The sequence below is a fragment of the Amblyomma americanum genome, chromosome 2, assembly GCF_052857255.1.
Source record: "Amblyomma americanum isolate KBUSLIRL-KWMA chromosome 2, ASM5285725v1, whole genome shotgun sequence".
NCBI lineage: Eukaryota > Metazoa > Arthropoda > Arachnida > Ixodida > Ixodidae > Amblyomma > Amblyomma americanum.
In genome coordinates, this window is record NC_135498.1 from 104,526,233 (window position 1) to 104,551,401 (window position 25,169).

The window sequence follows — 25,169 nt, forward strand, 5'->3', positions numbered from 1 at the left end:
CCATCAGGTCGATGAACATAACAGGCGGTTTAATCCAGTAAATAATTTTAAAAAGTTAATATTGGAAAATATTTGCGCAAACGCAGAAGTTTTCAGTTCTCGCTTGCGTTGTTCCCCGCGTTTAGCTTGCGGAGACAATGTCGTCGCAAAGTAGAGAAAACGTCCCGTTCAGGTGGTCCTTCTGTGCAGGTTCGCGCCCGTACCACCGCATTTCTTGAAGCGGATAGCTGAGCGCAAAACAAACTAACAAAAAGGCGAACATCAAACGTCAAGGAAAATACGAGTATTTAGATGAACTGGGTGCAGATTATATAACGCACGCAGGAACAAACAATTCAAGGCAGCAGATAAGCGGCTATGATGCTTTTTAGAAAGACCCAAAAGAATACAGGAGTAATGAAGGGAGTTGCGGAGGGAAAATAAATTTCAAGAAGGATAGGCGCGATTTGCGTTGCTCAACTACGGCCGCATGACAAGACCGCTAGAAGAGGAAAAATTGTATACAGGTGGGAAAAAAAATATTGTGCAACTGAAAAGCGGCCGAAACGGGTCAGGAATATAGTTTTGAGAATGGAGAGCCGCAGGATGGCAGATTCCACGGAGGCTAATGAGATTGAAAAAGGGTAACAGAACAGAGTGATATTTTACAATACGGAGGACTGATTCCACGGAGGCTAATGAGATTGAAAAGGGTTAATAGAAGAGAGTGAAATTTAACAATACGAAGGACAGAGTCCACGGAGGCTAATGAGATTGAAAAAAGTTAATAGAAGAGAGTGAAATTTAACAATACGAAGGACAGATTCCACGGAGGCTAATGAGATTGAAAAAGGTTAATAGAAGAGAGTGAAATTTAACAATACAGAGGACAGATTCCACGGAGGCTAATGAGATTGAAAAATGTTAATAGAAGAGAGTGAAATTTAACAATACGAAGGACAGATTCCACGGAGGCTAATGAGATTGAAAAAGGTTAATAGAAGAGATTGAAATTTAACAATACAAAGGACAGATTCCACGGAGGCTAATGAGATTGAAACGAAAAAAAAACGTAGAGGGGAGGGTAGAGTGCAATTAACGGATGGTCTGTAGGCAAAATAACAAAAATCAGAGCTTTAAAAAATTAATACCGAGCGAGAGTACGAGGGCTGAAAATCGAGAAGAAACCAGGCGAGGGGATCACGAATAAGGAAGTGAGAAGGAGGAGACGTAGGGTAGAAGAAAGGAAAGGGAAGCCAGGAAAAGGGAGAAACGAAGCAGAGGCTGGCCAGAGCCGACAGGTGAGATGGAGCCGGCGTGGTCACTACAACGCGGCGGGGGCCGCAGGGTCTTCCTCCTTGCCGCGTATCGAGTTGGCCAGCGGGTTCTTGAAGGGCTGCTCGTCCTGCGACTTCTGCGAAGAGCTCTCGTCCGCGTCGCCGGCGCCCTTCTCCTGGTCGTCTTCGTCGGCCTCGGTGGCGCTCTCGTCCGCGGCCTCCTCGGGAGTTGATGCGCCGCTTGCCGCGGCCGGGGCGCCCCAGCGGTCGTCCTGCAGGGCCTGCGCAGTTGGTTTTCACGTCTTTTACCTGCTAGAGCCGAAGGAGTGACAGGGAGACGCACAATAGCAGAGCTCGGAGGATTGCTTTCGGCCGCCTGCTATTTGCTCTAATGTACAGCGTTACTCCGCTTCAAGTCTCTAGAATGCTACGCCGGGTAATCAAGAAAAGAGATGGGCTAAGAGAGAAGGGGGCCTTAAGATTAGTTCAGGCTTTCATTCTCTCTAAACTAACATACGCCACCCCGTACTTACGGCTTAGCAAAAAGGAGAAAGACCAACTAGATGTTATTCGAAAGGCAGTTAAGACGGCGCTGGGACTCCCTTTATGCACATCCACTAAGCGCTTATTACAGCTGGGGATCCAGAACACCATCGACGAACTAATAGAGGCCCACCGTGTAAATCAAATTGTCAGGCTCTCAACATCTAAGCCTGGCAGGAAAATATTACAGAAGCTGAGAATCAGTCCACCCCGGGAAGTCGCTGACAAGATCGCCATCCCCATGCAGATGAGATCACACATCACGACTCACCCCATACCAAAACGCATGGATGAGGAATACAACAGAGGACGGAGACTAGCCAGAGCTAGCCTCTCTAAGCGCTGGGATGGAAACAAGGACACGATCTACGTCGATGCGGCTGGACCCGTTAAAGGAGTCGCGGCAATTGCAGGAGTTTCACTTCGGGGGGATATCATTGCAAGCAGCCTTATCCAAGCGGTGGATACCACATCGGCTGAAGAAGCAGCTATCGCACTAGCGATACCAATGAACAGCGAGGCAACGGTTATGTCCGACTCACAAGCAGCGGTACGCAATTACCTCAGAGGCCGCGTTGGCGCTCCGTGTTGGGATATTTTGGAAAGGTCTAATGCTTCCAACATCCAGATCTTCTGGACACCAGGGCACCTCTCAACGGCGGGCAATGAGGCGGCCAACACAGCTGCTCGAGCTCTCCTCCTCCGAGCATCTGGCACGCAGCCTCTCTGACTCAGTTGACAACCCCTCACCCTTACTAAGCTACGCAGAAATTACGGAGTACCATAAGATCACAAGAAGGAAATATCCTCTTCCTCACAAAACCCTAAGTAAATATGAAGAGCACATAATCAGGCGACTACAAACTAATACTCTGCCCAATCCTTACCTAATGAGTAAATGGTACCCAGACACCTACGATTCGTCCTGCCCCTTCTGTGGAGCAGTTGGTACACTCTTTCACGCGGTTTGGGAATGTCAAGAAAACCCAGACTTGGACAGCAATCCCGATCCGACTCATGAGCGCTGGGAGGCAACCCTTCATAGCCACAGCCCACTCGACCAGAAATTGCTGGTCGAGAGGGGCCGGATTATGATGGCGACCAATGGGTTCTCGTACTGAACCCACCCAGTTTTTATGCTCTGAATAAATGTTTTTTCGGAGAACGACGGGAGCGTCACAGAATCGCGACAAGTGATGTGTGTGACGGATGCGGTGCAGTGGAAACACTATAGAACACCTGCTCCTTCACTGTGCCGCGTTCGCCGATGCTCGTCGCGATATGCTCACGGCCTATAGGGCGCAGGGCATACTACCAGACTCCATCAAGACGCTATTGTGGCCGCAGGGCAGTGCGCGCACTCGTGAGCGAACTTTGGTGAGCCTCTGTGCATTCCTCGAACACACGGACTTGACGTCCCGTCTGTTCTCCCTCAGGTAGTTACACGCAGTGACCGAACGCTCCCCGAGTTCTACCTTGTACTATTAATAACTGGACGCCCCACTCCAGTTGTCGCCAACACAGTGCTGTGCGCGTTTTAATTCCTCCAACATGAACTAATCACGCGCACAACCTGGACACATTTTTTATTGTGTAAATAGTTTGTATATATTACCTCTCCCCCTATCCTCTCCTCCTATCCCCTCACCTCTTTCATTTCATTTCTCCATTCTGCCTGCTATCCTTTATTTCCGGTGCCTCAGCTCAAATCCTTGAGTATAGATGGTAGATGCCGGGGCTAGCAAAAATATTTTCTTTCTTTTTTACTATTATTTTTAATAAAACCACTAACACCACCGCCACCTCCTGCTCCGCTTCAAGTGGCTCGCCGTGTAGTGAAAGCTACGAGCCTCAGGCGACGACTGCCACATCTGTGTGGTAGGCGCACGAGCCTGAAGACAGCACACTTCGGGAAGCCGTTGTCTCACGTCCGTGTAGGGAGCATGCACCGACGTCATCAATTCAACACGAAAACTTTACTGCCCAGCAGGAGCGAGCCCACTCTGCTCTGCGAAAACCTTGCAACGGCGGAGCGTGACGTCGCAACCACGTGACATGTTTCTGTGCCACTATCCTTCTCTTACGGCGCTGTTCGCAGGTCCACCGACATATGTGAGACAGTTACTAAGTCATTTCCGTCCACAAATCTAATTTTCATGACCCGCCGCGGTGGCTCAGTAGTTAGAGCGCTCGGCTGCTGACCCGAAGTACCCGGGTACGAACCCGACCGCGGCGGCCGTGTTTCTATGGAGGCGAAACGCTAAGGCGCCCCTGCGCTGTGCGACGTCACTGCATGGTAATAATAATAATAATAATAATAATAATAATAATAATAATAATAATAATAATAATAATAATAATAATAATAATAATTGGTTTTGGGGGAAAGGAAACGGCGCAGTATCTGTCTCATATATCGTTGGACACCCGAACCGCGCCGTAAGGGAAGGGATAAAGGGTGGAGTGAAAGAATAAATGGAGAAGGAGGTGCCGTAGTGGAGGGCTCCGGAATAATTTCGACCACCTGGTGATCTTTAACGTGCACTGACATCGCACAGCACACGGGCGCCTTACCGTTTTTCCTCCATAAAAACGCAGCCGCCGCGGTCTGGTTCGAACCCGGGAACTCCGGATCAGTAGTCGAGCGCCCTAACCACTGAGCCACCGCGGCGGGTGCATGGTAAAGATCCCCAGATGCTCGAAATTATTTCGGAGCCCCCCACTACAGCACCTCTTTCTTCGTTCTCTTACTCCCTGCTTTATCCCCTTCCTTACGGCGCGGTTTAGGTGTCCGCAGATATGAGACAGATACTGCGCCATTTCCTTTCCTCAAAAACCAATTTTCGATTCCCTCGCTTTGACGTTTAGCGACTTTTAGCTGCTCCGGAGCTGCGCCAAAACCGATGAAGGGCGGGAGCTTCTTAAGAAAAGGAAAGGCTCATAACTGGCCCCGTGGGACTGTGGACACCTCATTAGCGCTTCAACCTACGTGGCAGGTTAGCGGTGGTGACAGAGAGCGCTGCATGCGTTGGTATTGACGACAACGTTGTGGCAGAAACGCGGCACTGAAGCTATAGGTCATCGGCGTTCATTATGGTCTTTGCGTTGGCGTACTGACCATTAATTTAACTGCCACCTGCCAGGGTTGAAGGGTGGGCGCGCCTGACGCGGCGCCTATCCAGTGTGCGGAATGCACTCAACGTTACAGACGCCAAGACGCGTCTAACCTGATACACCTCAGCTTTTGCTCTCTAACAGGTTCAACAGTAGTTAACCCGCAGCTGATTTTTCGTGGTTGTCTTTGCGAATTAAAGACCGCCGGCGTGTCCAAATGAATTATCGCCTCTTGCTCCAGCCTGCATCGCAGGAGCTGCGCGCTGGACAACAAAAGGCGAGTAGCTAGACTGGTCTCCCTGCTATATATTAAAGCTTGGTGACGTCACAACGTGACCTCTATGCTGATGGTTACTTTCCACTAAGAGTAGTCTACGCTACCTTATTCTTTACCGGGAAACACACGCAGGGAGAAGGGACGCGCTTCGCATTATTTGCAGGCGCCGTTATCATACATTATGCGGTTTGCACTTCACAGGAGAGCTTCGAACGACCTCATCCCCATTCGAAGCAGCTGCAACTAGTGTTTCCCGGAACGCGTCCGACGGTGTTCCCATTGTTCACACGCTCCTTATCATCCATCATGTGGTTTTGATGATTGTTTTGTGGGTTTTCTTATTGAAAACGAGTACTGAGCTATCTGCTGTACGCCTGATTTCAAAGAGGATATTCTGTTTGCATTTAATTTTTAGCCTGGCTTTGTTTGCTTACGACAACGACACGAAAATTTCCTTGGACGGGAGAGGTATAGAGTTCGCTGTAAAACCAGTTTACAATTTTTGTGAGGAACGCCATAGTGAAGTGCTCCAAACAATTTCGAACACCGGGGATATTTTAGCGCGCACGGACATCACACATTACGTGGGCCTCAAGCATTTCGCCACTATCGAAATGCGACCACCGCGGCTGGGTTCGAACCCGCGTCTTTCAGGTCAGCAGCCAAGCACCGTAACCACTCAGCCACAGCGGCGGTTTTTAATCTGATTTCCATGATGAAAAATGGCGTTGTGGCGCGTGTTGCATGCAAACGTAATGGACGATATCTGAAAGTCACGTTATAGAGCAAGGCATTCAGGGAATTAGTAATTTTTGAGGAAGGGAAATGGCACAGTAACTAGAACCACTAGCTGTAGTTTCACTTCTCGGTGGATACCTCAACCGCGCCATAATGGAAGGGAAGAAGGTGGGAGTTAAAGAGGGCTTCGGAGTAATTTCAACCACCTGGGGATTTTTAACGCACACTGATATATTGCACAGCAGACTGGCGCCTTTTGCATTTCGCCACTATCTAAACGCGACCGCCGCGGCCGGGTTCGAACCCGGGTGCTCCGTGGCTCAGTAGCCCGCTCTAACTCCGTTGTCCGCTGCTGCTGTTGCTGTGAACGGATGGAGAAAAAAAGAGAAAAGTGCACGGGACCTTGCCGTGAACGACGTGAAAGTCCGTACTCCGGGCTGCTAAGCTGGTAACAGACTGAAAGTTCGTGCACCATGGGCTCACAAACTCCAGAAATACCGCGCATAGTGAGTGACAAAGTGCGCCGTGCGCGCCAGGCAATTTTATCTCCCACATTTCATCCAGGTCAGGACGTATGCCTTTCAACGTAGCATGTGGCAAATTCATTTTCATACGCGCGTTTATAAAGCAACTGCTGCTGTGTTTGAGACAAGCCCGGTTTCTAAAAGCATGCTTAGGTACTACATAGCGCCGACGGCACAAGAAGTACAGACGATGTTGGTCTCACGGGGATAATAACAGAAACGGTCAATTCCCAGAATTCTTTGCTCATATATGAGTTTTTGAACCAGTAGACGGGATCAGAATCAGGACACTATCGTGGAAACTGCGAGGTGGAGGCCAACAAGACATTTCTTCATTAAAATGGCGGACGGTTCCAGGAGACAGAAGGGATGCAGGAAGGACAACCTCGTTACAAATTAGCGGCAAACAGCCACGAAAAATGCAGAGTTATTTTTTTCCAAGCGGCAGCTCTTTGTTCAAGCATCACTCTTTGGCGACTGATTACGAGACCACGGATACCATGCCCGCCGCGGCTGTTCCGGAAGGTGGAAGCATACCAAATGGCGATTCCAATCAGCGATCCGGAGCAGCTTTCCTAATCCGAGGAGAAGGAAGATCACTATGTAGTAGGATAACGCTGAAGCAGCAGATGGTAACACTTCATGGTACGCGGTGTCCTGTGTTACTCCGTGGACCATTTACAACAGTGAACAAAACCACATTTTAATGTTCGACTATCAAACAAGCCAGAGGCATCAAAATTCATGAGTTTTTGGCTTCGTCTCCTGATTAGCTTTTTCACGAGACGAAACGGACTACTTTTTGTCACGGAGGAATTCTGTTCGGTGATCCTGAATGTGGGCGGAGCTTCACTGGGGACTTGAGGTCTGTCCTAATATAGGGAGTCTAGGGACCATATACCGATCCGAGTCCAAATCGCCAATTGAAACACGCTCTTTGGTTTTGCGGAGCAAATAAGCTTTGTCCGCATCGCCGATTGGAATACGGCATAAGAAAGTTCCCAGCTGTGTTTAAAACATCGCACAGACAGCTACGGGCTTTTTGTTACCCACGGCTGCTACGCGCGCTTTCGGTTGATGTTACTGCCTGCTCGCTATCGCCACAACGTTATAATGGTCAAAGAAAAGTTGCTGTCAATTGACATCTAAAAGCTCTCCTACTCCTCTGGTGCTATCGCAGTAAACGTAACACGCAACGGCTGCCAGCTGTGCGATTAAACACGGGGAGGTCGCCAAATTTTCCCCGAAAAAGCTTAATACACGCATCGCATTAACCGTCTCGCTTACCTTTTGCTTGGAGAGGGCTGACCGGACGCAGCAAATCAGAACGATGCACCACGTGACGAACAAGTCGGCCAGGCCTAGGATGATCAGGACCAGCGAGCTGAGCGGCATCACTGAGAAAAAAGAAAGTGGTGAGGGCATGTTAAAAAAAATGAAAAAAACCTCACAGGACGGTTACGACTGAGTAAGGGCGCGTTCACACTTGTCCAAAAACACGGCGAGCGAATCCGCTTTGCTCGCCGGGAAAACTAGGACCTGTTCTCATCTGTTGATGCCCGGGCGAGGCGAAACCGCCGCGCCGCTGCTGTTTCTCGCTTTTCCACACACTTCCCGGCCACCACGTCACCGCTCGCGGCGTACACACATATGGTTAGAAAAGAGCATAAATCGATGCTGTCTGTGTACCGTAACCGTATGCACTTTTGCGTACGTAAACGCAGGAACATTTCCATTTTTAGTTCAGCGTATGCAAACAGACTCGCAACGAAACGCCTAGCCTAGTGGCGCCATCTGCTTGTCAGGACGGGAACTAGTACTGTCAACAAAACCGGCGATCCTCGTAGGCCTAGTAGCGGCAGAATCGTCACTCAAAATAAAAAAAACAAAGAAAATTTATCACATACTTTTGCTTATAGGTGAGGTGAGACGAAGCGATGTACCGGTGTCCGATTTATGGCCAGTGAACGCGCTGAACAAGGCCGCAACAACGGCGAATTCATTCAGAGGCGAGGGGTCCTGCGTCGAAGGGCGCCGCCATGTTTTTAACCGCGGCGGCGAACGCGAAAAATTTGGGTCCAGCCCGATCGCCCTCGCCGCGCCGCTTTCCGCCTCGCTCCGCGTCAAAAGCGGCCGAATCCGCTTCGCTCGCCGGATTTTTGGGCAAGTGTGAACGGGCCCTAACGCGATGTTCAGCGATAGCTGTTTAGGTGTTTAGTTTTGGGGTACATTCCTGGCGGACTGGTGCAGTGGCCAAGCGAAGACTGCTGTTCCAAACAGAGCCACTCGTAGGCTTATGCAAGCCAGGTTGACAGTGACTTAAGGTCACGGTGACATTAACGCACCCACCCGGTTACGGCGACGGCGGCGAGAAAGCCAGGGGCGGGCGCCTAACAGCTATCGACGTGGAATAATGTTGTCCGGCCCACACTGAGAAAAGACCAAAGGAAGAGTAGTATCGAAATGGCCAGCTACACTCTAAACAGAAAGCATTAAAAAGGAGTAAGCTGTCTTCTAGTGAAATTCCTTTCATAAACAAAAGTTAATGTGGATTAGCCCAGCTAGTCCAGGATATACAAAGGGACAGCGAGATTGAGTTCTCCACTGAAACTCGGAGCCGGTTGTGCGCCTTTCCTTTCGTGAAAATGAATGGTCTTTGCGAAGTTGTCAACGCCAATGAACTATGTGAACGCCGTCGGCTCACTTGTTTTGTTTGGTTTTTGAGGAAAGGAAATGGCACAGTAACCGTCTCAAATATCTCGGCGCACACCCGAACCGCCCCGTAAAGGAATTAAGGTATAAAAGATGGAGGGAAAGAGGAAAGAGAAAACTGAAAATTGAAAGTTGGATTTTTAGGAAAGGCGCGTAGCTGCGCAGCGGCGGAACACCTGTGGCTCGGCATTACTAGTTGCGCATGCGCAGTTGTGGCTAGGGAGCGAGAGAGAAATGCGCCGTGTGTCGCCACTGCTCCTCGCGCATGCGCAGCACGGCTCTCCAGGAATCGCGTGAAACTGCTCAACCTGCGGCCAGTAAAACATTCGCTAAAGCTTTACAAGGCGCATTACTGTTTAAAGTGTAGGCTCTTCCTCTTGCCCTGCCCATCCGCGGCTAATGGGATTTTAAAAAACGCCCCCGAATAGAACAGTGGGTTTTGAGGTGAACTGATGAAGGGCGATAATTTGGGCCTGTTGGTTCAACACAGAGAAGGGAAATATGCAGCGCAAGAAACACATGGACGACAAAAGAAAGACAAACACAGCGCTGGTTTTCTTCTGTCGTCCATGCGTTATTTGCGCTGCATATTTTTCCTTTTCTCGGCTTTGAGGCACACCGTACTGGACAACTCCGGAATTTATTTTGGCCACCTGGGGTTGTCTAACGGGCACCGAAATCTCTGCTCTCGAGCATGTGAAAACCCGAAGCCAGATTCTGCTTGCGAGTGAGTAGTGTTATTGGCAAAACACACGCTCCAAGTGCAACACAGCTGAACGTGGAGGTTCCGTCGAGTGCGACCGCATGTTGCATTGGCTAAGTCTTCAACTTCCTGACCGCATGTTGCATTGGCTAAGTCTTCAACTTCCTATTTCGCCGGGATTCCGCCTCAAATCGCGCAGCATCCGATCTCATCGGATTCAGCTCGAAGTCCGGAATCGACTGGTACCAATACTTCATCGGTGAGTCCAGCGAAATCAATTTTCGGACCGTTTTAATAACCGTTGCCAAGATGCCGGGAGCTAAGCATAACACCTGCGAGATTCCCAACGCGACTCTGCTTAGCCGCCGGCGCGGCGGCGGCAATAACAGCTGCTGCGCTCGCCTCATATCGCCACGCCGGCGCCTGTTTCATCATGGCAGAAAATAGCAACACCCCACCGGCACCTATAAGAGGATACGATAACGGGGAAATGGAATTTATCATCGCCGCGACAGCCCAGACGCAGCCGCCTTCACAAGAGAACAAAGCGGAAGAAGACATCTCTGGCTGGAATACCGTGCTTCCTAAGAAGTTACCAAGCACAATGCAGCCACCACCGTCTCCGCCACCGCCCGAACAGCAGAAAGCACCCGTTATACGAACTCTTAGATCTCCACGACTACTTGGCCTGAACAATTTTAAACACAAGATCGTGAAGAAACCCAAAGAAACATTCCACCTACAGGCATGCGCTGCCCGCTCCTTCGAATTGGAGTAAGGCATCCGAGCAAGTCTCAACACCCGACTGCAAGAACGACCCATGCTGAGAGCGCCCAGCCTGCAAAACATCATGGTCTGTACGAACAACGAAGCAGACGCAACCCTCATCGCCGGCCATAAAGGTAAACAAATCCTGGCATTATAAGCTTACATCACTTTGCCGGACGCAGTCTGCAAAGGATTAAATCACAATATCAAACCCGGGATAGATGACGGCGATATCTTCCGAGAACTATACTCGCCGGAAGCCTAAATAGTCGGCGCGAGAAGGCTCGGCCAGACCACGTCCGCAGTGGTGGTTTTCATTCGGACGCCAAATTTCTTTTACCACCTACTATGACTGGTTCGAACGTCGCTGCCACATCTACCGGAAAACCGAACCGGCTTGCATCAACTGCGGAACTACTGGGTACCGAATAGACGCCTCAGGCCCCCAGTCCAGAAAAGCACTTTGCCTGGTGTGCGGCCACCCACTCATTGGGGGAGCCCACGAATGCAAACCCACATGCGCCCTTTGCAACAGGCCTCACAAGACTTACTCCAAGGAATGCAAGGAGAAGTCCCAATCTCCTGTGCACAAGACCGCCACAAGTTGGCAACATCAGAGCAAAGACGACGTCCACCAACCATGGCGGGGAAGACCCCACACCAAGGAGCAACATCCACCCAGCACAAAGAACTCAAAGTCCCTTCCTCGGGCCGGCTCCTCCAACGGGAAGCGATCTATGTCGCGTCCGCGGGAACCAGCAGTGGGACGCAACAACTGCAACAAATTTAAGCAACGGGAACCAAAAGAAGCAGACGTCATCGGGCCGCTCCGCATCATGGGTGCAGCCGCAGCAGCAGCCCAAGTGCCATGCGGACACCCAGGTGTCTGGACAGGATGGCCTCCATTTACCTGTACTTCACCCCCCGCACAGAGAGACACTACTATAGAGACATTCAGTCCAGGCACAAGTGTCTATACTCTTACTGCACAAGTAACTTCACTCGTAGCTCGACTCAACGCTCAGGAGTAGAACACACGCAAATATCGCCCACCCACACCAAACCCAGCATCTCACGACCCTCCGGTTACACAAGCCATGCTCGGCCAGATCTATCAACAGATAATCCAGCAAATGAGAGCGAATAGAGAAGATAGCCGAATAGAGACTCGGCAAATGATCGAGGAACCAATCGCTCCCATCCGGGCGGACATTAGACAAATACGAGACATAGCAAACATTAAGGAAAACCTACCCGAGAGGAAACAAGTCCTGTTTCAATGGACCGATAATCGCAAACGACGACTCAGTCAGTGACCTCTCGTCATGTTACTCGTCTCAAAAGTAACTTTATGGCAGTGAAAGAGCCGGGGCTTCAAAAGAAAATAATCCGCCTTAAGCCTCTGCATCTCCCAAGATAAGGAGCCCCCGGCAATGATACTGATACAGGAACCACACATGATGGAACTTAGTTACTAACTGGCTATAGAACATAACAACGCGATCAGCCCTCCGCCACTGTAGTCCACAAATCCTACTCGGCCATTATGCTTGACCGCATTACGGACGATACACCTCACTGCTACATTAACTCTCCTACCTGAACGCAGAGGCGAGGAAGGAATCCACATCTTAAACGTCTACAGCCCACTCAACGAAACAATCCAGACTAGGACACCTTATTAACAGGTTTTTGCGCGCCAGCGGGCAAGGCTCCCAGCGTGATTGTGGGGGGGGTGGGGGGTGGAGAGCGGGGGACTTCAACGCTCCGCATCAACTACGGGGATTCTCGACGAGCACGCCCAGGGGTCGAAAATTGGCTGAGATCATTGCTCACGAGAGGCTCACAGTCCTCACGTACCAGACATTTCCAACCAGACAATGGGCAACAGGGTCACTCGAGACACCTGTCCGGATATCACACTAATCAAGAATGCTGGAAACCAAAGCTGGAACAACACCGACCAGCCCTTGGGCAGCGAACATTATATCCTCACCATCAGCCTAACCACAGGCAGATTTAAGAGGAAGAGCGGTCGCGCTCGTTTCACGGACTGGCACAACTGGCGTCTCAACCCCCTTCAGACAACCCCATCCCGACAAACCGCTCAAAGCACGCTCATTCCTCGTAAAGACGAATGGACCCAAAACATCAAGAACAGCCTAACTCGCTTTACTAAAGAAATCCAAACGACCGAGGACTGCCCCGCCATCGAAAATAATAATAATAATAATAATAATAATAATAATAATAATAATAATAATAATAATAATAATAATAATAATAATAATAATAATAATAATAATAATAATAATAATAATTAGTTTTGGGGGAAAGGAAATAGCGCAGTATCTATCACACATATCGGCGGACACCTGAACTGCCGTAAGGGAAGAGATAAAGGAGGGAATGAAAGAAGTAAGGAAGAAAGAGGTGCCGTAGTAGAGGGCTCCGGAATAAATCGACCAACTGGGGATCTTTAACGTGCACTGACATCGCACAGCACACGGGCGCCTTAGCGTTTTTCCTCCATAAAAACGCAGCCGCCGCGGTCGGGTTCGAGCCCAGGAACTCCGGATCAGTAGTCGAGCGCCCTAACCACTGAGCCACCGCGGCGGGTCAGGAGGTTAGAGCAGAGCTCGCCTTCATGAGAAGAAACCCCACACCACGACCAGATGGAATTCCTTTCCGAATGATTTTTTCATCTCCCTGACGACCAGATCACATTCCTCGTAAGCTACTTCAACACACATCATTGAAACAAAGGCAGACTACTAATTTCATGGAAAATTGCAGACCTAGGATTCATTCCAAAACCCATCAAACCCCTTCTCCTGGAAAATCTAAGAACCATCGCTCTAACCTTCTGCCTCGGTAAGCTCTTCAAGACAATCATCACCACCAGATTGCCCATACACCTGGAGGAGAACGGCATGCTGCCGCCCGCACAGTTTGGTTTCCGGCCCCACTAATCGACGCAGGACGTCCTCTATCTGTTCAAGGACCTAATCGAAGAGCCTACCAAACAACAGACAAGACCCATTCTGGCGCTGGACCTGAAGGGAGCGTTTGATAAAATATTTAACTCAGGGATCCTCGGCGGGCTGTTGGACAGCAACTACGGAGCCAAGACTTGCAACTACATCGAAGACTAACTTCGAGACAGGCAATTCTTAACCTAGGATACCTCCGGAAATTGGAAGATTGTTTTTTTGGGGAAAGGAAATAGCACAGTATCTGCCTCACATATCGGCGGACACCTGAACCGCGCCATAAGGCAAGGGATAAAGGGAGTGAAAGAACGAAGAAAGAGGCGCCGTAGTGGAGGGCTCCGAAATCATTTCGACCAAGCCCATCAACTCTGGGCCAACGAGGGACTGCCCAGGGTGCAGTGTTATCGCCCCTGGTATTCAACTCAGTAATGAAGGACTTTCCTTTAGAGCTGCAGAACATCCCCGGCGCCCACCACGCGATTTAGGCGGATGACATCACGGTTTGGTGCCACAAGGGGAGCGATGCAGAGGCGGAACAGCGTCTTCAAGCGGTGGCAGATGCTGTCCATCAGTACGCGAGGGCCTGAGGGTTCCAGTGCTGTAAGTCCGAACTCTTAATACTCAACAACATTGGACAGTTAACCTAATCCCACAAACATCATGATATACATAGACGAACAACAAGTACCAAGACCAACCGAAGCCACATAGCAACACATACTACAGGGAAGACAGAACACCACGACCATCAACAAACTCACGAAGACAACACACCTAATTATAAGAATGCTCTGCCGAATCCGGAACAAAAACCACAGGCTAAAGGAGAGGGAGGTGGTGCGGCTTGTCCAAGCCTTCGTGGTATCACGTCTAGCCTATGAGATTGCGTATCTTCGACTTTTTCAAGCAGAAGAGGAAAAGCTGGAGGCTCCTGTCAGGATTGCCTACAAGACGGCACTGGGCCTTCCCAAGTCGACACCAACGACCAGACCAATGTCTCTTGGAGTTCACAACACACTCCGGGAGACCTGGGAGGCTCAGAAAACATCCCAACTGAAGCGCCTTGCAACCACCCAGACGGACCGCCTACTACTCGACAAAATCCATCTGGCACTGCCCTACACCGTCGACCAAAGGACACAACTACCGTTGAAAAGATACAAGAGACTCTACATCTTTTCGATCTCCAGGCACACGCACCCACAATTCAACATACAAAAAAGAAACGCCAGGGCAGAAGTCCTGCGCAGAAAGTGGGACGACCATCCGGACACTCTACATTGACGCGGCCGACCCTCAATCCGAAATGATGACTCTGGCCGTTGTCAACCCACAAGAACGTCTGATTAACTCCGCATCCATCAAAACTACGAAACCCACTCACGCAGAGGAGGCAGCCACAGTGCTTGCGCTAGCTACCAGACCCAACTCCCAGAACGCTTGCAGGAACCCTAAGGAAAAACAAGTACACCAGACTGTACTCTTAATACTGAACAAGCACCCACATAAGAAACCCAACATTATTTGGCTCCCAGGCCACATGGACGAGACGGGAGGGAATGCCGCTGCTCACACGCATGACCGAGCGCTTCTCCTCCGGTCCTCTCCCACGTCTGGTGAGACAGCGCAAAGCGATCCACTACCAGTGACCACTTACAACGAATAACATTAACACCGCAGGTTAGCGAGGCGCACATACCCTCTGCCGCACGAAGACCTAAGCAAGGCTGAGGAACACATTCAGACACCTTCAAGCTAGTACCTTTATAACACCCGACAAACTAAACGTTTGGTATCCCACACTATATGCACCGCAATGCCCACACTATGGAGAAATAGCCTCTACTTATCACATGGTGTGGGCTTGCCAACTAAATCACGCTATCGACCCTACACCAAACCCAGACCCGGGGCAATGGGAGGCCATTCTGCTCAGCGGAGACCCTGATCACCAGCGCGGACTGGCGCGCAGGGACCTCGCAGCCGCGCAAGCCAGTGGACTGCCGTAATAGGCGCCCACCCAGAAGCCCTTGAATCCCCTTGCTTCTGAAATAAAGTTTTCCTCCTCCCCATGTGGAAGACAACCTTCCACAGTGGACACTGGTTTGCTCGCTGCGACCACGCTCAATCCTTCGACTGTCACTTAGCTACGGATAACATCGGTAGGCATAATTGTCCGTAGCCCGTAACTATACATATATGGTCACACTTATCTCGCTGCACGTGTGGACAGCAGCTTTACATATAGTGTGTGTGAAAAATTAATTTCGGCACCTTATTGTCTGTCATTGCTCCATCATGAACTAATCACGCGCGCAGCCTGTACAGATTTCTTATTGTGTAAATAGTTTGCGTATATTACCTCTCCCGCCTATCCTTCCTTCCTGTCCCCTCACCTCTTTCATTTCACTTCTCCATTCTGCCTTCGATCCTTTATATTCGCTGCCCCAGCTCAGGTGCTTCAGTATCGATGGCAGATGCCGGGGCTAGCAAAAATATTTTCCAGGCTTTTCCACTTACTGCTACTACTACTACTACTGTAAGGGATCTGTGGATGCCCACGGCTTGCTGGGAACCATCCCTCCTTTTGTTGCTGGCTCGGCACCGCAACCCTGCAGCCTCCCTTTGATCCTCCCCCGTCCCCCCTCGGCGCCAAGCGACGGCGGAGCGCGCAAAAAAAAAAAAGCGGCCGTGTTGGTGTCAAGCGCCCGGGGCAGCGGCGGCCACGCGTTTTATTCTCGCCCTGCAGGGCTGTTTCGCGCTAGACGTGCAAGGTGCAGTAAGTGCTGTTGCACTACACTCCACGCCGTCCTTTTCCCCGTCCCCCTCGTCATGACAGACACCAGACGCGACGCGATGCGACTTTGCAACGAACGTCGTTTGGAAGGTTTAGAAAAATGGCAGTCTTGACAAGGAGGGGGCAATAAAAATTACGAATGGCCAGCGACGGCCAAATTTGAGATAACTCCACCGACTGGGTATCGATGAGGCGTTAGCTAGCCGGTAGGCCGAGTGGAAGCTAAGCCGCCTTAGTGTTCCTGCGTAGGCTCACAAGAACACTAAGCCGCCTGGGAAACTCGGGACAGAGCTGGCAGTTGCTCACAGCGGCAGCGCCCCGCTGGAGCCCGATGGCAGTTCTAATTGCGGGACGGCGCCAAGGTTGACGATGGGCCTCCACGAAACCGATTGCTCGTGCTGGCACGATTGCGCGTTTGTTTTTGCTCTTCTTTTTCTGTGGGAGAGAGTGTTTGCATAATAATAATAATAATAATAATAATAATAATAATAATAATAATAATAATAATAATAATAATAATAATAATAATAATAATAATAATAATAATAATAATAATAACTGGTTTTGGGGGGAAAGGAAATGGCGCATTATCTGTCTCATATAGTCGTTGGACACCTGAGGCGCGCCGTAAGTGAAGGGATAAAGGAGAAAGTGAAAGAAGAAAGGAAGAAAGAGGTGCCGTAATGGAGGGCTCCGGAATAATTTCGACCACCTGGGGATCTTTAAAATTGGTTTTGGGGGGAAAGAAAATGCCGCAGTATCTGTCTCGTATATCGTTGGACACCTGAGCCGCGCCGTAAGTGAAGGGATAAAGGAGAAAGTGAAAGAAGAAAGGAAGAAAGAGGTGCCGTAACGGAGGGCTACGGAATAATTTTAACCACCTGGGGATCTTTAACGTGCACTGACATCGCACAGCACACCGCACTATTGTGGCACGACTGTGTGTTTGTTCTTGGTTCTCTTTTTCTGCGGAAGAGTGTGTTTTGGTAATACTGAAAAAGCTGCCGGGCGCTGCCGGGCGCGGCAGGCTGCCAAGTCCACCAATGGTTGTGGCACCTTCTGAGAAAATGTTCTTTTTTAATGAGTTTGATGTCCATTTTGTCTTCTATACTTTATGGAGAGAGTTATGTACCTTACGGAAATTGAAGGGTGGGCCATCCACCTGACTAGCCAATCACGTTTATAATTTGACATGATTGGGTGGTACTGAATGTGGGCCGGGCATTTAGGTCGTTAAAACAGGGCCCCGGAGCCTGGGAAAAGCGTTCTAGGCTACGGTAAGATATACTGCATCTTCGGCTATGCCGAATAGGGGCCTCAATAGGGGCCTCCCATAGTGCTAGCCAGTTCTACCTTTCGTTGTTTAACCTTTTTGCCGCTTTAAATTGTCTCTTGTGCATCAGCTTGTACAATGTAAATTTTTGTATATAAAACTTCAAGTCGTACTCCGTAAATCTCTGCATCTTATTTCGTCGCAAGACAGTCTCTGACGGGGCATCCCTGGTGCGAAGAAAGCCTTCAGTCAGTGAATCAACCAACCGTCTCTGGCGGTGGACTCCCCTTGTGCAAAGAAAAAGAACCAAGTAGGCCAGCAGAGACCTACACTTTACTACTACCTTATTGTCTGGAACGCAAGTATCAAGCGGCATACTACGGCGCAAGGACGGCAATCCAATTATTTCGACTTACGGCACATGGAGTTGCCCAGCTTGGCCTCGTCGCTGTTGTCGCCGCAATTGTTGACGTTGTCGCAGCGGTAGCCCTTGTATATGCAGCGGCCGCCGGACGCGCACTGGAATTCTTCCGGTCCACAGGAGCCGTCTTGCGCTGCGGCCAGCCATTGGAAAAATTGGTTGTTGGGGAAAGGAAATGGCGCAGTATCTGTCTCACATATCGGCTGACACCTGAACAGCGCCGTAAGGGAAGGGATAAAGGAGGGAGTGAAAGAACAAAGGAAGAAGAGGTGCCGTAGTGGAGGTCTCCGGAATAATTTCGACCACCTGGGGATCTTTAACGTGCACTGACATCGCACAGCACACGGGCGCCTTAGCGTTTTTCCTCCATAAAAACGGAACCCGACGCCGAGCACTGGCATGGCACAGCACACGGGCGCCCTTGCGTTTCGCCTTCATCGATACGCGGCCGCCGCGGTCGGGTTTGAACTCTGATACTCCGGATCAGTAGCTGAGCGCCCTGACCACTGAGCCACCGCGGCGGGTCATTCATGATCGTAATTTATCTGCATCGGCGCAAAAATACACCGCAAGGCACATGACTGATCGCAGGAGTGAAGTGATAGCTACAAGCCCAATGTCGACAGGCGAGTGCATTGTTAAGAGACTACCCAGACGGCACGCATTTTCGACTGTGCAATCTACCCCAAATGCCTGCTCACCACTCTTTAAATTACATTCCACTCTTCTTTAGTAAAACTTTCGTTTAAAAGAAAGAGGTGCCGCAGTGGAGGAATTTGAAAATTGGTTGTCGGGCAAAGGAAATGCCGCAGTATCTGTCTCACATCTCGGCGGACACCTGAACCGCGCCGTAAAGGAAGGAACTGAGAGAAGAAAGGGAGTAGTGGACGGCTTCAGAATAATTTAGACCACCTGGGGATCTTTAACGTGCACTTACATTGCACAGCACACGGGTGCCTTCTGCGTTTCGCCTCTATCGAAACGCGGCCGCCGCCGCCGGGTTCAAACCCGGGAACTCCGACTCAATAGCCGAGTGCCTTAACCACTGAGCCACCGTGGCGGGTAAGCGTACCACTCTCCGTTTCTCTCGCGCTAAATTGTCTGCAATACGGCTCAGAAAAGTGCATAAACATCCCGTACATTTCAAAAAATAACAGCGAAAGCTGTAATGCACTCACACATGGGCAGGCCCGGCTCACATGACCCCGCAGAACACATGATCGAGAACACACATCCGCCGGCCCTCCCGAACGTTATATCTGGCCGGGAAGTGAAGGCGGTAATTTCTGGTCACAACATAATACGCATCCGGCGGCGCCTTTTGCCCCGCCGCCTGTTTAACTCCTTGTGCTCTCGTTTGAATGAAATCGACCTACGCGTCCCCTTTCAATTCTTTTCTTCCTCGCAACCGCTTCCCTCTTTCCTCCATTGTATTCCCTGTCTGGTCCAGTATGGCGCACTCTGCTTAAAAAAATCGGGATATGAGCGACGCATTGCTGGAGGTTTGTAAATTCCGCCCCCTGGTGTTGTCAAGGAGCGCGTACCGGCGTTGCACAGCACACATGAGTTCTTCGTAACAACCCATAGAAATGCATCTACCGATGTTAGGATTCGGTTCCGTTCGGTTCGGTTCCGTGAGCCACATGGCTCAGCCCAACATGTGACGAAGAAAGCAGTGCGTTGGCGCGGCCACTCACACTCGGTGTAGCTTGTGGCGACCATGGCCAGGATGTGGTTGTCGAAAAATTGTGTCAGCGGAGTCTTGGAGAAGAGCTTCAGCTGCAGCGAGTGCGTCGTGGTGAAGTGGTGGTTGTCCTCTTTCGTGATCCACCCGCACCGCTCATCCTTGTCGGAGCCGAAGTTGAACTTGGTGATGACCTGCGAGCAGCGTCCAAAAGGTCAGCGCTGGGTAGGCACCGGTGGCGCGCCATTTTGTGCACTTAATGCCAGGCCTGTGCTGGCTTGCTGCTTGCCAACAAAGGAAACAGTCAGCAATTTTGTAATTAGACGAACGGGCTGAAACCGAAATCGCTTCAAAAACCGAAAGTATGGGTTAGAACGAGGAAGCTACTGCGACTGCGATTTTCACACAACCTGACTCTTCATCCACTCAGGAAAGGCAAAAAATGACTTTTGGGAGCCGGAACTTGACAAAGCAGGCCCGTCGACGTCCTGTCCATTGCAAGCCCTATGCATACGCCGACAAAGATATGACCGAGCGACGGCCTTGCATCGTCCTTCGCGCACATCGACGTATTCAGCACTATGCATACGCCGACAAGGATATGACCGAGCGACGGCCTTGCATCGTCCTTCGCGCACATCGACCGTATTCACTGACCGAGATGTAGTCGATGCAGGACTCGTTGAGCACGCCCCTGCGCAGGTTCATCTCGACCACGGAGACGATGAGGCCCGAGCTGCCCGGCGCTGAGAACTCGAAGCTGCAGCCGTTCTCGCCCGTGGCGCGGAGGTCGCGCAGCTGCTTCGCCGTCAGGATGCCCGCAGACTGAGGCGCCGACGTGTCGTTCAGGCTCTGCTTGTGGTCCTTGCTGTCACAGTGGTCGTTCAGGGACACTGCGCAGTGACGGCGCAGAGCATGGGAATAGTACTCAAAGCAATGCAAGGTTGTCCATCGCGCTATCTTGCGCGCGAAGACGCATACCTATCTAGACACTCACCGATTTTGTACAGTTCCGGGTCGTTGGGAAAGATGGCGGCGTCTACAACGGTGACGGCCAGAACAGTTGCGGTGCACAGCCACGCCAACATGTCTTCTCAGAACGCCAGGGAAACGGCAAGTGCGCGAGCAGGGCGTTACCTCGAGGTCACGGGGATGAGCGCGCGAGCGCATCAGCCTCTTTCTTCTTGCCTGGAATCTTATGAGTGCCCCGTGCGTAATATAAATGAACGTTCCTGATATTTTTTTAAGCGATGTTTATTGCCTCAGGGCATAAAAACTATGAAGTGAAAGATGAGTAAGATGCTTAAATAAATGAAAAAAACAGTTGAGCTGATCTGATGAAATCAAGAAGTGAGCGATGATATGCACCCTGTGTCCATGCAATATATGAATCTGGATTGCCCGGTGAGGGTCCCACTGCCGCCAAGTGCCGAATTCTCGTCGGCTTCAGCGCCGGGCAGTCCCACAACAGGTGGTGGATATCCGCCTCACAGTCTCTGTTCTTGCAGACTGCACACCCGGGGCGGGGATATAAATCTTTGAAATGCGGCCACTAGCGTGTCTCTCACCTCATGTGTGGGCAAACTAATGGAGACGATGGTGCGGGATCGGTTATCTACATATCTTGAACACAAACAAGTCTTTGCGAGCACCATGTTCGGATTCCGCCCACACAGATCCGCACAGGATGTCCTCCTGCAACTCAATCGGGAAGTCCTTGACCCCCTCGAATGCCCCCATAATGACCGGGTAGTACTCGCCCTGGATCTTAAAGGGGCATTTGACAATGTAACACATGAGATCATACTCACTAACCTAAGTCACACCGACTGTGGCCTCAAAACATTCCAATACATAAGCCAATTTTTATATGGATCGTCAATCCTACATTCAAATTCAAGATAGAGACCATGGTCCTTACCTACTCGGCACGCGGGGAACCCCTCAAGGCGCGGTACTTTCCCCGCTGCTCTTTAATCTGGCCATGATGCACCTGCCGGCCCAGCTGAGTGGTGTCGCCGGCGTGCAGCACGCCCTGTACGCCGATGACATCACTCTGTGGGCCACACAGGGCAGCACAGGAGACATTGAAACCAGCCTGCAAACAGCGGCGACGATAGTAGACCGCTACGCCCGCCGCTGCGGTCTTCAATGTTCCCCTCAAAAATCGGAATTTGTGCACCTCCGCGCCTCACAGAAGTGCACAACTAAAATATCTCTCTCTCTTTAGAGCGGTCCCATACGCGAAAGTGATGAGATACGGGTACTCGGACTCTACATCCACAAACACAGGCGGCCAGACACTACATTGGCCAAACTCCGTAAGGTGGGGGACCAGGTGGGCCGCATGGTCCGCCGGGTTTCCAACAAACGCGGAGGGTTACGAAGTAAGGATGCCTTGCGGCTGGCAAACGCCTTCGTAACTAGTCGAATTCTCTATTCGACTCCTTATCTCCACCTACGGAAACAAGAGGAGGACGCCCTTGAGGTCAACCTTCGCAAAATTGTTAAACGTGCCTTTGACCTCCCCATCACTACTTCAAACAGCCGGCTTATGGCTCTTGGGGTGGTGAACACTTTCCGGGAGCTCCGGGAGGCGCACCTTACAAACCAGTACACGCGCCTGTCGCTAACGGAGTCGGGTCGCCGCCTTCTTGCTCGACTCCATATCCAACACACCCCTCCAATGGAAGACAGGTTTCGCATCCCGGAACTGTGGAGACGTGCCCTCCACGTGCGGCCTCTTCCAGCAAACATGTCACACGAAGACCATAATGGTCGGCGCCTGGCACGAGCGGAAGCGCTAGCCCGATATTATGGCAACAAAACAGGTGTCTACTACGTGGACGCCTCCGGCCCTCACCACGGGGGATGGTACACGGCCGCGGTAGTTCACAACAGCAACACAGTTAACGGCCTAACTTTCAGAGCCCGCAGTGTAACACAAGCAGAAGAGGTCGCGATTGCTCTCGCGGCCTCACATTCCAATTCAAAATACATAATCACCGACTCGCGAGGGGCCTGTCGGAACGTCGAACAAGGCTGCACTCCCTTCCTAGCCTATCGAATATACCAAAATTGCATACGGGATACGGACCCCGCACACCGTTACCTCATATGGGCCCCTGCTCATCAGGGGTTGGCAGGAAACGAGGCAGCAGACGCAGCCGCCCGCGCGCTCTCTCACCGGGCTGTTTTCTCCTCCCCATCCGATCAGGAACCCGATTTTAATCCGGTCTATACATTCAAAGATATTACAACATATTATCAAAATTGTCATCGCATTTACCCTAGTCCATGTAAAGGCCTGAAGAAGGCGGATGAGCGGCTCCTTCTCCGCCTTCTCACCAATACATTGCTGTGCCCGGCAGCGCTAAAACATTTTGACCCCTCCTTTAGTGGCAGCTGCCCACACTGTAGTGCAGTGTCCTCTGACACCTATCACATGGTGTGGGCCTGCCCCTCCAACCCCGCTATTCCCCCCATCCCCAACCCAACCCGGGAGGACTGGGAGGCGACCCTGCTCGGCTGCCACGACTTACAGGCCCAACAAGCCTTAGTCGGGCGCGCCCGGGCGGCGGCAACCGCCACTGGGGTCCCATACTAGGGACCTCCACCTAGTGCTTGTACGGATCGGTCCCTTACGGGCTGATCCAAACATACCTCCTATTCATCCGTAATAAATGTTTTCACCACCACCACCCACTAGCGTGTCACAGATGGAGTTAGGGCAACCCCGACCCGTATCCTCCGAAGGGCAACCTCTTCTGCACGGGTAAGACCACGAGGTTACCGCACACGGAGGGATTAGAGCACGTGTGCGGCACCGGAGGTGTTCCTCTCTTGTTAAAAGGAGGGTGGTGTCATCCAGAGTGAGGACTCGAGGCAAAGACGAGGTTAGGGTCGAAAGGCGGGTCACAGAATCTGCGCGGCCCTTTTTCCCGCCCTCAGTCAGTAAGACATTGCAACATTACAGGCATTGTGTACTATTATGCACATTAAGCAATTGTCCCGTCTTTGATCTCCAAGTTAACTGGACCCTTTCCTTCCCTCTTCCAATCTATCAGACTACATACTATTACCACTCCTTTTCCCGTCGAAACTTTCCTGTATCCAGTAATTAACCGCCTGTGTCTTGGCCACTCCCCCGTAGTGGGTATGTGCCAGCAACGTCTGAGGCCTTCCTTCCTTCCTTCCTTCCTTCCTTCCTTCCTTCCTTCCTTCCTTCCTTCCTTCCTTTCTTCATCTGCGCGGCTTTGTGCGCTCAGGAGGTCACGCGGGACTCACTCAATACGGATTTGTTGCGGGATGTGTGCCGCTAGACTATGGGTGTCTTGGCAGATTTCTGGGGTGCGACTGACTCGTCGTAGTAGGTGTGTGACGTGAAGGGCGTCGGTGCGAATGACAATGCGGGCCGGGTGTAGCATGGGAACGGCGGCCACAGATCAAAGTGCCTCTTGAACCGCAAGCATCTCCGCACAGAAGGAGGAAGGAGGTTCTGAGAAGCGAAACCTTGACGTTTTGTTCAGAGCAGGCTTGCAAGGACAGTAAACTGCTGCTGTTGTTTCGCAGGCCTGAATGCTTGCGTCAACGTACCTAACGATGGAGCCATGCGGCGTCTTGCTCTATAATTCGGTCGCGAAACGACGATGCCGCGCGGGTAGATGATGGCCGACGTAGATCAGTTGGCTTGTTGTCGCTTAGCTGCACAAAACGCCAGGGAGGAAGAACTGGCGGGGGCGGCTGTAGAATGGAGTGCGATGAAGTTGGTCGCCTTTCTGCTCCGCAAACAGAGCCTTTTAAGTCGAAAGACTTTATAGCTCATGACTGGCCAGCGGGAATGTTCGCAGAAAAGTGTCACACTAAAGCTGTCAATCAAAATGATGACGTCATCGAGATAAGGCACCAAGCAGCTACACCATCAATCGTGATAAGTGGGGGGCATCGCAAAATAAAATGATAAACCCGTGTGGCTGATCACTGTATGACGTATTTGAGTGGCGCCACCATTTTTCGAGAGGAGCGCTCCCCAGGCAATCTCGCCAGACGCCTCCTGAAACCCGATCCGGAAGAATGCCGCCTAAACGCTCTTTGTAGTTTTTAATCAACATCAGCACACATCAGCGACACAAGCAGCAAAACCGCACTAAAGGTTTTCGCCTCACTGCACTTTAGGTCAACAAAGTGCCCCCTAAATTTTTTTTTCGGATCAGTCATCGTAGTCTGCCCTTTGCGCCATAACCCTTGTGGCGTAATGAACTTTTGGAAAACGCCACAAGGTCAATTTCCAGCCGCGCCGACGCATATGTAGATCACTGCTTGCCACGTTCTACAAAGAAAAATACTAATAATTATAAATACAAAGG

At 50.9% G+C, this 25,169-nt stretch overlaps 1 protein-coding gene across 1 annotated transcript; it reads right to left on the reverse strand.

The window, feature by feature from the left end:
* Positions 1 to 233: 233 nt before the first annotated feature.
* LOC144118909 (uncharacterized) lies at positions 234 to 20,903 on the reverse strand. Its single transcript, XM_077651687.1, has 6 exons — positions 20,801 to 20,903; positions 20,461 to 20,696; positions 19,817 to 19,997; positions 18,115 to 18,252; positions 7,740 to 7,849; positions 234 to 1,537 (listed from the first exon to the last, which is right to left on the reverse strand). The coding sequence occupies exons 1-6, from the start codon at positions 20,889 to 20,891 to the stop codon at positions 1,304 to 1,306; spliced, it is 990 nt and encodes a 329-aa protein (XP_077507813.1). The 5' UTR covers positions 20,892 to 20,903; the 3' UTR covers positions 234 to 1,303.
* Between the last annotated feature and the right edge of the window lie 4,266 nt (positions 20,904 to 25,169).